Source organism: Prunus dulcis, chromosome 6, assembly GCF_902201215.1.
Source record: "Prunus dulcis chromosome 6, ALMONDv2, whole genome shotgun sequence".
In the NCBI taxonomy this organism is placed as follows: Eukaryota; Viridiplantae; Streptophyta; class Magnoliopsida; order Rosales; family Rosaceae; genus Prunus; species Prunus dulcis.
The window spans coordinates 1,060,763-1,073,213 of NC_047655.1; the positions used below are offsets into that span (position 1 = coordinate 1,060,763).

General features: G+C 39.5%; 1 protein-coding gene and 1 pseudogene across 2 annotated transcripts in view; both read right to left on the reverse strand.

The window, feature by feature from the left end:
• Positions 1-2,224: 2,224 nt before the first annotated feature.
• LOC117631719 (G-type lectin S-receptor-like serine/threonine-protein kinase LECRK3) lies at positions 2,225-4,847 on the reverse strand. Its single transcript, XM_034365002.1, has one exon. The coding sequence runs from the start codon at positions 4,823-4,825 to the stop codon at positions 2,417-2,419; it is 2,409 nt and encodes an 802-aa protein (XP_034220893.1). The 5' UTR covers positions 4,826-4,847; the 3' UTR covers positions 2,225-2,416.
• Positions 4,848-7,702: 2,855 nt separating this feature from the next.
• Positions 7,703-12,451, reverse strand: part of LOC117633127 — a 14,356-nt pseudogene continuing 9,607 nt past the window's right edge. Inside the window, exon 2 of the transcript XR_004586572.1 lies at positions 7,703-9,795. The product of XR_004586572.1 is annotated as a G-type lectin S-receptor-like serine/threonine-protein kinase RLK1 (transcript). The remainder of the gene's footprint in view (positions 9,796-12,451) is intronic.

A 12,451-nucleotide genomic window follows, 5' to 3' on the forward strand; every position in this document is an offset into this window, starting at 1 on the left:
TCTCAATTTGTTAAGAGAAAATAGTTTTTCTGTGTAACTTTATTCACAAAACTAATAAATAACATATGCAAACTTCCTTAATTAAGTATCACACCTTTGTGGCAAGAGATTACTTATAGCTTACACAAATTACGCGTTATCTTGTGCCATCACAAACAAATTACAGGATATATTCTATATGTTGAAGAAACTTATCAAGTAATTTTGGCATGATGCAATTTTTAGTTATTTCTTTAGGGTTTGAGTATTTGGGTTTGGTTTTGTTATGACAAATTTGTTGATTCTTAGAACAAAGACAAACACATATCTACTCAGAAAATAACCAAAAAAACATAGTTCAAGAGAGAAAACCCTAAATTGTAGTGAATAGTAACTTTTACCCTAAACAGTGTTTCAGGGGTTTTTGGTGTTCGTTTTTTACGCAAAATACCTTTCTGAATAAGGAATGACCAAATTAACACAACATATAGATTTCCTGTGATATATGGGCATTTTTAGGGTTTTAAGGTCATCTGGTAGGTCAAAAACGTGTTTAAAGTTTTGAATATATGAAAAATCAAATTAAACAAATAAGAAATCATAATAGGCATGCTTGAAAAACGATTTCAGTGTGTGCGAATAACCATGTGCTTTGATACCAACTGTTAGATTTATTTATATGTGTGTTCATGATCTTTCACACAATCTGAAATACGCAGACCTCTGAGCTCTGAACTCATCTTTCACACAACTCTCATCAGACATACCTGGCGCCATCTTTCTTGAATACACGACCTCTGAACTCATTCAACCGTAGCAGCAACAATCCCACTCCTTCAACCCCAAAAGCAACAATCCCACTCATTCAACCCCAAAAGCAACAATCCCAGCAAGAACAGGAATGACTCTATCTCAGAATCTGTTTCAGCTCTCTCTTTATGATGAGATTAGGGTTAAAGAACGTGTCTGATGAGAGCAAGGCCTTAAGCTTATATATGGCTAGGTTAAGTCGTCTCTACTCATCATCGAGGGCCGACTTGACTAATCTTCCAAGCCCACCAAGACGGTTCACGCAAAAAAGGAAATAAATAGGGCCCCTTAATAGGTTTCAAAACCTTTCCTTATTCCACAAGGTTTTGGGTCTCAAGGCATAACTTAATTTAAACTCTTATCAAAACCTGATATAACTTAGTATCTAGTGCACCGATCTAAATAGGAAACATAACATCCAAGCATCAACTTATGTCCAGGTTAGATCATTTGAGTTTATGATTTCAAAGCTAAGTTGCTCGTGAGTTCCCAGAAACAAAACAATGAGGGCAGGGGGCCCAAAAATGACAATATCGTATTATGGCGGAGCCGATCCGGTATGTGACAAGATCAAGGCAATGTGTGGCACAAGGCTCAAAGTTGAATCCTGTGAGAAATGAGAAGCAAACATAAACTCAGGCTTTGTGATCCTTCAATTTTTATAGGACGTCGATTTCGACTTTGGAAAAGCTTTTTAGAAACCTCCTCCGATTCTCTTAAATAAACTTACCACTATATATATAAGCTCATATTTTGTGGATACTAGCTGGGGGAACATAAAATCTTTTCTAAGAGAAGTAATTATCTGAATGTCAAAGTGGAGACGAGAAAGATTCAAAGGTGTTTGATAAACTAGCCGGCCATGGTGTCATTGTCAGGTTTGGTTTTGAATATTGATATAGGAATGTTTCTGTATGCAGTTTCATGCACCACAAAACATAAAAAGTAAAAACTTACCTAAGAATTTTCATTGACAAACTGGGATATCATCACGAAAAATCAAAAGTTAGGTGTGATAGTATAGAAATTAATGAAGAATATGGTAGGACATTATTTTTATTGTGGCATTGACCAGAGAATCATCTATCACAAAGGCTTGATAGCATCATAACATCTGTTTATGTTCAAAGTTTGAAACCTGACTATAAAAAAAAGTTTTTTTTTTTTTTTTCTTCTTCTTGTTTCAGCTAATGGAACTAAATGGGAAAGGACTTGGGGGAACTAAAACTATTGAACTATTCCTTCAAGCATCGGCATAACCTTCTTCATAGTAGGTCTCACTGCAGGGTCTTCTTGGATGCACCAAATTGCAACCATCACAAATCTCTCAACTTTGTTCATATCATTCATGGGATGAGTGAGGAGATGATGAAATTGTTTGGAGAAAAGAAATAGAAAGAAGAAAGAAGCAGAACCGAGAAGGAAAAAAAAAATATTAGAGTCGGATCTAGTCTAATAATAGAAAAGATAAAGACAGCAGCTTTACAACTCACTACTCTAATAACATACTAACAAGACCATACGTATATATTTGAACCAACTTTACAACTCATTGAGGTGGGTTGCACACTTGTCTTCTGTGGAAGTAACTTTGGTGGGTTGCATTGCATGTTATTCCTTTTAGGTTTCAGCCTGTTCTGGTATACGGAGATGGACATGGAGGAAGATGTACTTCCACCACGCCTTCAAGCATCTGCACAACTTTCCTCATAGTTGGTCTAAGAGATGGGTCTTCTTGAATACACCAAATACCAATCATCACAAGCTTCTTTCTATCATCCAATGCCTCAACTTCATAATCTAGAACAGCATCTAATATCCCTTCACGGTAGCAATCGTACACCCAATCCGTTAAAATTGCTCTCTCTTCACAGCCATTTTCCACATCAACGCTTCTCCTACAGCAAATGATCTCAAGCAGCACAACACCAAAGCTATACACATCAACTTTGGCAGTGATTGGCATGTTCCTGAACCACTCAGGGGCAACATACCCTTTTGTTCCTCTAATGGCAGTATGTGTGTGGCTCTGATTCATCATCAAAAGCTTTGCCAATCCAAAATCAGAGATCCGAGCAGTGTAATAATCGTCAAGCAGTATGTTCTGAGGCTTTATATCACAATGGATGACTTGGGTGCTGCACTCTTCATGCAAGTACAAAAGTCCCTTGGCAACTCCACAAGCAATTTCAATTCGCTGCGTCCAACTGGGTTTTGTATCAGCAAAAAGGAAGCTTGCTAACGTGCCATTGCTTAAGAACTCGTATACTAGCAATCGATGTTGCCCTTCGTCACAATACCCAACCAGGCAAACTAGATTCTTGTGATGTGTCTTACCAATTACGCTCAGTTCTGTCTTGAATTCCTTCTCACCATCTTGTATCACACAGTTTAGCTTCTTCACTGCCACTTGGACACCAGAACCAATTTGTATTGTCCCTTTGTAAACAACTCCAAACGCACCCCTTCCTAATTCTTCTGTGAATCCATTTGTAGCTTCTTGAAGCTCTTGGTAACTAAAAGAACACAAACTTGAGTCCAACATATTTTTGATAGACCTTACTTGTTTCTTCCGGAAAACGAAGAAAAATCCCAGACAAACAGCAGCACTAAACATAAAACTAACAAAGATAGAGGTAGCCAGAATTACGGATTCCACGGGTATCAAAGTGTTACTGCGCTTCTTCTTCTTATCATCTGGATTTGGCATTGGAGAAAATTGTAGAGTTGTGTTATCCTTTCTGACTTTGAAGAAAGCCTTTGAATTAAGACTGACATCCACTCTCCCATTTGAGAGAGGTAATTTCTTTTTCCAGCAGGTTTCATTCCTGAAAACAGCAAAAGCACACAAACAATCTTGAAAGCAAGATTCATTGCACTTTTCTGCAGTAAAAGGTCTGAACTCCGCATAATCTGAGATTGGCCAATCAATATTTGTCATCACGATTACATCATATGGATCTTTTGTGGTAGTAAGCTCATCTTCTTCACAGCCTTGTATGAAATCCGGTTTGCAGCTCCCAAATGGTTCCTTTGGATCAAGTAAAGAGAATCCTCTTGGGCATTGACAGGTTGGCCTATTATCAGCGTTGAGCTTGCAGATACTGTTGTACCCACAAATACCAAAACCTGAATCTTCTGTAATTCTTCGGCAAATATCATCTGGCTCTGACCACAGAAGAGTCCAGCTTACATTTCCAGTGAAATTCTTTGGGTGATAATACTGAGCGAAAATCCCATCAAAGTTGAGAGTTGCTCTAATATAGTTGTCCCTTGCTGAGACTACCTCTTCCCCTGCAAGATTGTACTTTCCACCATTCTCCCTCAGAACATACAAGTAGCCTGAGACATTGAAAACCAATTCTTTACCTTCACTACCTGCCACAGTCCCTGAGGTAGTGTCGGTTTCATAGTAAGGTTCGTTGGCAAATTCTGTTGGCAAGTTTATGGAGCTGAGCACAAGTTTCCCATCTTCTTGCAGAAGCAGCTGGAACCGTCCCTTTGAATAGTCAGTCTCCGAATATCGAGATGAGAGCGTCCCACTTCTTTCAATTTTCTGTCCAGGCAACAAGGTATCTGTAGGATTGTTGAATGTCTCCCATAAATTTCCTGATTTGCCATCTTGAAGAACGAAGTTGCCAGTATTATTCATGACCCCATTGGCAACAACACCAACAATGGTTTCAGATTTCCATAGCTCTTCACCCTGAGGACTTGTAAGCTCTAGTCCACTGTTAGCCAAGTTCACAGTTGATCCATTAGGTGCAAGCGCAGGCTTATTATCCCTATTTGCATACCAAACTATGGTTCTGTTTGGTATTTTGGCATACCATATTGAGAGCAGGAAAAGATCATTGTTTCCAAGTGGCAGAAATCCAAAGGCAAAATCACCAGATGGAGAAAACCATGGTGAGGAGTTACCTGCAGTTGCAGTAAGAGAAGCACCGACTGCTATGCTACCGTTAGTTTGAGCAAACACAGAAACTGGTAGCAGAAACAGTGAGGAAAACAGAAGCAGCCGTACAGTAATAGTCATTGCTAATTTTCTAGCACCGATGTGGTTAAATGTGGTTAGGCGTACTACAATATCCTTTCTGTAATTGCGTGCACAACATCTTGCTGTGAGACGGCAAGGTGACAGCGTGACGCAAAGACAAAAACTTTAGAATTTTTTATGATGAATTGTGACCTATAGTAAATGCATTATTTCCTATATTTTTATATCTCTTATATTTGGTTTTTGTAAGGAAAGTTAATTAAAAATTGCATTATTACCTTATTTTTCTTATTTTCAGCTATTATGCGCGCTTGGGAGGATTTCGACGGAAAATTGACTTTTCGAATGAATTTTAGCGCAAGACCAATTGGAGAAGAAAGCTAAGACATTGAAGATCATTGTATCACAGTTTTATAATTTTCTACTAAGCCAAATTCTCCAAACTTGCAAGTCAAGACAGCCTAAGTTGAAATCCCATCAGAACTGCACTGCTGTGGAAGATTGAAGATTTGAAGCTTTTTCCGATTTTTCCTAGTTGCGTGTGACATATGCTTGGAAATCTTAGAGATCAAGCTACATTTCTCATATTTTGCCATAATTTTCTAGGAAGCGTAAGGACCCCAAAATGTGCGTGCAATTTGACTGACATGTTTCCAAGTCAAAGAAGGATTCTTTCTTAGTTTAATTGTTTGAGATTTTGTTATGCTTTAGGAGAGCTTTTCCAGACCTTTTTAGAGTAGGTTTTAGTTGTTTTACACTATATTGGTCACCCTAAGCTCTCTCTATGGACCATCTTTTTTCTACCATATACTTTTCACCATATTTCACTACACCCACAAGTATATCACAGAGAGAGCCAAGAGTTTGCTGTAGCAGTGCTTTTGGAGCTTACAAAGGTGTTGCTGTGGAGAATCCAGTGATCAAATTCATCTGCCAAATCGGTTTTATGACAACAATTCTCTTGTTTATCTTTTCTTTTGTTATGAACTAATTTGTCTTACTAGGGCTATGATGTAGCCTAACCATGAACACTTAATTTTTGTAGTTATATTAATTTCTGATTACTATTTCATGTTGAGTATTTGTTACTATTCTTAATGCTTCAAATATCTAGTATTTAATTGGTGATCCAAACGGAGATCGAGAGGAGATGTTTGGTGTTTGCTTCTTGTAACAAATACCATGTTTTGATTGAGTGCCCGAGAGGGACTAACATGACTCATGCAGTTTTCTTGCAGGTTCTCATAGAGCTTAATGGGTTCTTGATTTTCTAAATTCGTTGCTCGAGAGAGAATGAGTTGTTAATTAAGAAATTTTTTGGTTGAGCCCTAGAGGGGATATCAAATGAATTAGGAGAAACCAACTGTCAACATGGGTAGTAATTAGGGTTAATTGGCTATAAGAATTAACTGGAATTGGTTATGATGAAATCGGATGCTCTAGTGTCTCATCAACTTGATTTTCCATTGTTAATTAAATTGCTATTTTTTATATATGTTTTAATTTAGTTTAATAAATCAATCACTCTCATTAATCAATGATTCAAATAAATTTCTAAATTAACCATAATTGGTACTTAAAAGGAAATTACAATCTTCGTGGGAATGACACTTCACTTATCTCTATATTACTTATGCGAATTGTGCGCTTGCATTAATTTCACAACCACCTACAAAATTTGAAAATTGTTATGAATAGTTATTGATGAAATCATCAGTTGGAGCTTTGTCTTTTTGTTTTTGGATTGTGGGTGCGAAGTCTATTTCAATGTTTTATAATGTAGGGTAATTACTTGGAAGCTGAAATTTTCTTTGACTCCTTCAAGCATCAACTTATGTCCAGGTTAGATCATTTGAGTTTATTATTTCTGAGCTCTTTGAAGAAAAATCCAAAAAGCCCAGCAGCCTGTCATGATTGAATATTGTCCCACATTGAAAAGTTTGGGAGCTAGCATATGACCTCATATAGGATAGGATTATGTGTCAAAACTTTACCTTGGCAATTTTACAAACCCACTTACTAATGTAGTTTGAGGATCACTTGGCGAAAAAAAAAGAAGTAGTTTGAGGATCAAATTCGGATGTTTCAAAATGGAGAGACCACCAATGTGGTTCAAGGCATACCATCTATAGAAAGCAAGAAAAGATCACTGTTTTCAAGTGGCCAAAATCCAAGGGCAAAATCACCAGATGGAGAAAGCCATGATGTATGAGGAGTTAGATGAGTATGGTTTCTTAAATCAAAGAATCCCTTTGCCTATTGTTGAGCATGAACACAGAGTTTTATTTTAGTTTTCTTACGCACGATCACTACATCAAATGTGCATAACAATCACTTTGATCAAACTAAACGAATCAAACTTGGTTTTTGGATTTTTTTCTTTAAAATTTTGAATTAGATCAGGGCAATCAGGGACAAAAAAATGTGTGGCACAAGGCTCAAAGTCGAATCCTGTGAGAAATAAGAAGCAAACATAAACTATTAGGAGCTAGAACAAACATAAACTCAGGCTTTGTGATCCTTCAATTTTTATAGGACATCGATTTCGACTTTGGAAAAGCTTTTTAGAAACCTCCTCCGATTCTCTTAAATAAACTAACCACTATATATATAAGCTCACATTTCGTGGAAACTGGCTGGGGGAACATAAAATCTTTTCTAAGAAAAGTAACTATCTGAATGTCAGAGCGGACGAGAAAGATTTAAAGATGTTTGATAAACTAGCCGGCCTTGGTGTAATTGTCAGGTTTGGCTTTGAATGATACATGAATGTTTCTGTATGCAGTTTCATGCACCACAAAACATAAAAAATAAAAACTTACGTAAGAATTTTCATTGACAAACTGGGACATCATCATGACCAATCAAAAGTTAGGTGTGATGATCTAGAAATTAATGAAGAATATGGTAGGACATTATTTTCATTGTGGCATTCACCACAAAGAATCATCTATCACAAGGGCTTGATAGCATCATAACATCTGTTTCTGTTCAAAGTTTGAAACCTGACTTTACAATTTTTTTTTTTTCTTTTTCTTGTTTTTGTTTCCGCTAATGGAACTAAATGGGAAAGGACTTGGGGGAACTGAAACTTGAACTATTCCTTCAAGCATCAGCATAACCTTCTTCTTGGTAGGTCTCACTGCAGGGTCTTCTTGGATGCACCAAATGGCCACCATCAACTTTGTTCATATCATTCATGGCCTCCATGTCATTTTTAATCAGAGCATCTAATCTGCTTTCCAAATAGAAGTCATATGCCCAGTCAATTAAAACTCCCCTCTCTCCACCGCCAACTTCCACATCCACGTTTCTCTGGCAACAAACAATTTCTAGAAGCAAGACGCCAAAACTATACACATCAACCTTCACAGAGACTGGTTCAGACCTGAACCAATCAGGTGCAACATACCCTTTAGTTCCTCTGATTGCTGTTTTAGAAGCTTGGGTTTGATTGAGCAGCTTTGCCAATCCAAAGTCAGATATTTGAGCGTTGTAATATTCATCAAGAAGTATATTCTGAGGCTTTATATCACAATGGATGATCTGTGTGCTGCATTCTTCATGCATGTAAACGAGCCCTCTAGCAATCCCAAATGCAATGTGGCTTCTTTGTTGCCAACTGGGCTTGACATCATTCCCGAAAAGGAAGCTGGCCAAAGTGCCATTGCTCAAGTACTCATATACCAGCAACCTGTGCGGTCCCTCATCACAATATCCTAGAAGTCTGACAAGATTCTTGTGATGTGTTTGGCCTATGACCTTGACTTCAGCTTTGAATTCTTTTTCCTTGTCGTTAAATACTCTGTCCAACACCTTGACAGCAAGTACGGGTCCTCCTGCATGATTAGTTTTCCCCTTGTAAACAATGCCACATGATCACCTTCTCAGCTCTTCATTGAACCCTTGTGTTGCTTCTATGAGCTCTTTGTAGGTAAAGTAGCGCAAATTGCTTCCCCCTGAAGCTTTGTCCTGGTGAGTTCCCGTGAGCTTCTTCTGGTAGTAGAAGAAGAAACCCAAGCAAATTGCACCAACCAATATGAAATTGCCAAACACAGAACTACCCAAGAGTGCTGATCCCACAATGATCAAAGTGTTCTGATTCTTTGCCTTTGGAGGTAATGGAGGAGTTGGGCTTTGGAGGGTACCACTACTCCTTAATTTAAGGAAAGTCTTACCGTTAACTCCACTATCCTGTCTTCCATTTGAAAGTGGTAGTTTTTTCTTCCAACATCTGTTGTCTCTAGAAACAGCTGCAGCACATAGACAATCTTCCAAGCAAGATGTTTTGCAGGCTTCAACATTATAAGATGTAAACAACTCATAATCTGATCTTGGAAAATCAGTATTTGGAAGCTCATCCATGTAGTACAAATCTCTTTCAGAACCCCGCCCTCCACCATCTTCGCATACTTGCTGCAGGAAAGCTGCCTTGCAACTGCTGTACTCATCAGTTGGATTCAATAAAGAATACCCCACTGGGCATCTCCAACTTGGCCTTCTATCTTCTTTAAGTGTACAAACACTATTATAACCGCATGGCCCTATTCCGAGTTCTCCAGCTATTTTCACACAAACATTATCTGGTTCAGTGTGGATGACACTCCAGCTTTCACTAGTTGTAGAATTCTTCGGTTGGTAACTTATGATGAAAACCCCATCAAAATGGAGAGTTGCTCTGACATAATACCTCGTAGGTGAGAGTGCCTGTCCCGGTGTTGTAATAAAAAATCTCTCTCCACTTCTTCGCAATATGTACAAGTAGCCTGACTGATCAAAGATGACCTTGTAACCGGAATTTGTATCATTTGCTTCGTCACGACTGCCGCTGATATAATATGCGTCATAAGTATATTTACCTGGAACATTTATGGGGTTGAGCACAGCATCACCATTACGAAGCATCTGAAATTGGTATCTTCCCCTTGAGAAGTCAGTTTCTGTTTATCTAGAATAAAGCAAGCCACCTATCTCCATTGTCTGAGTAGGTAAAAAGGTATCAGTTGGATGATTGAAGGTTGTAACACCCCGACTCCAAATTTAATGTTTATTTTAATCAATTTAATTAAAATTACGAATTTACCCTTGGGGTAGGGGTAAATTGGTCACTTTCTTATCCGGAAGGATTTTGGGACCATGAATGGTATTTCTGGGTAGGTGGTACCGAGATGAATTCGTAGACAGGCGGTAGGCTTGAATCGGAGTTGTAACGAAAAAGTTACGGGCAAAACACTTCCAGTGGCAAACTTGTAAATATTTCAAAAAGTTTGGTAAAAATCAGATTTTTCACCTCAGCTCTCTCCCTCTCGCGCGACACTCTCTCTCTCCTCAGTCTCTCTCTCTCCCCGACGTCCACTCTCTCTCTCCTCGATTCTCTCTGCTCCGACCACGGCAGGACACGAGACCGGTCCCGTTCGACTCGTCTCGTCGCCCCGACCAAGACCTGCCCGTTTTCCCCGTCGGAAACCACGAACTCCGGCCGCGAGCTCGACTGGTTTGAACCGGAGTTTTCTCGCCGTCGCGCCGCCGCCTCCGCCGCCCAAACCCGGTGATTGAGGTATGGTTTCTCATCCTTTTTACGAGTTCTAGCTGATGTTGGTGTAGGTTTGGATCGATTTTGGGTGTAGAAAACCGATTAGAAAACCTAGGTTTTGGGCTGAATTTCAAAATGAAATTCCGGCCAGTTGCCGCCCGAATTGGGCCTTCCCGTAGTTGATTGAAGTGATCCTGACCTCGAGTAGAAGCTAGGGTAGGAAGGGTGAGCTCGGGTGTGGAGTTTTTCCGTTTTCGGAATTACTCTACACACCCACGCGCTGCCGGCGCGTGTGGCGGCGCGTGGGCGAGTCTGGTGAGGCTGCTAATTAACCCGATGAGATCCTTAGGTTGTCACGAGCGTGTAGGAATTCGCGGATCTCAATTCGGATGTCGTTTGACTATCGAACGGATTTTCGCATATTGTGCGTTATCCGGGTTCGATAGGTTCCGACCGTTAGATCTTTCCCGAATTAAAATATGTTGTTCTAGGAATTCCTAGGACCGTATGGGACTTCACGGATTCTGAATCGGAACCCCGGATGTTCCGATTCAAAAATGCAAAGTTTGCGGGTTAGCGATAACCGTAAAATCGTGAACGATTCCTAAACCTGTAATCGGACCTTAGGATACCTTCTTCAACGTGCACGTAGGGGGAATTTGGGGATTTAATCATTTAATTTGTGATTTCCGTTTCGACGTAATTTTATATTAATTAACGGTTCGTATCTCGAAATAGGTGTTTCGACTGCACGTACTCAGCAGGCAGGACCCTCACGTGGTCAGGCAGCGGGGGATTATCTGTGAGTGGACTTTGTTTTAATCATATGCATGGTTTTAATTGATGAAAGTTTCTGCATAATGTTTTAATGGCTTATGGAATTTATATATCATATTCATGAAAGGATTTTGTTGGTCGGGTAGTTTTTGGCTATATATATATATATCGAGTTTGGCATTCTTGGGTTTTGAGAGTGCATTTGTGTGGATATTGGGGAGGTATATTTATATATTCGCTATAGATGAGATATTGGGGTAGTTGGAGGTTGATGTGGAAGAGTGTGGTTTTGGAGAGAAATTGTGTGATTACACTACGTAAGTACCTTCCCCAGTTACTAGTCTCACTCGCGGCGTTGGATGTTCCGGCGTGTGAGACACTTTCCATATGCGGCGTTGGATGTTCCGGCATGTGGAAAGACTTATTATAGAGTTTAGGGTCATCACCATGGCGTTGGATGTTCCGGTGTGTGATGATCCAGTCTGCGCGCGTAGGACATAGTTTGGAAGCTACACATGGCGTTGGATGTTCCGGTGTGGGAGCTTTGGAGTTTCGTCCCCCGGTTGGACCGCTCATCCCTAGACGCAGGATAGCACCTAGAAATCCTGCGGACTAGTTAAACGATCCCCCAGTTGGATTGTTTTCCCGGTACCTAGGTGGTGTGCTGAGTATATCGTATAGCTATATTATATATTTATTTATTTATACAAGTGTCTTTATACGATATGTATGGTTGAGTGGGTAAGGAAGTTAGTGGCTTGAAAGGAGTGGTAAGTTTGAGAGAGGGGGGATTCTTTTTAAAGGAGGTAACTGGTATTTTTTGAAATGTTTTTAATGAATTAAGTTTTGGGTAATTATTTATTGAATTGTGAACCTGCATGTCTTGAGCATTATTTTTACATGGTGGGGTTATTATATTGTTTTAACTGCAATTTGGTTTTTGTCCACTCACATATTTTCTGTTTTGCGCCCCCCCAGCCAGTAGTCGCTCCAGGAAGCGTGCAAGTGGTGTACGAGGCCCGAACTGTGAACCTTTCTAGTTAGGAACTGAGTAATTTCTTCTACTCAACTGTTCTTGTAATCTAAATTCAGTAGATGCTCTGTATCGCCCTTGATAGATTTTACTTGTGAGGCCGGAGGCCACTTTAGTGACTTGTAAAATTGTGAAAGCATGCTGTTGGTTGGGATTATTATTATTATTACTGTGTGTTGCAGGTTGAGTAAATTTTGTTGGGATTGCTTATTTAACAGGGGAGACTCTGCCAAAATTTTGGTAGAAAGTCTCGAGTTTTAATTTAGTGGGCCCGGCATCGGGATGATGTCGGAACAAAGACGGGGTCCGCTCCGGTTTCCGG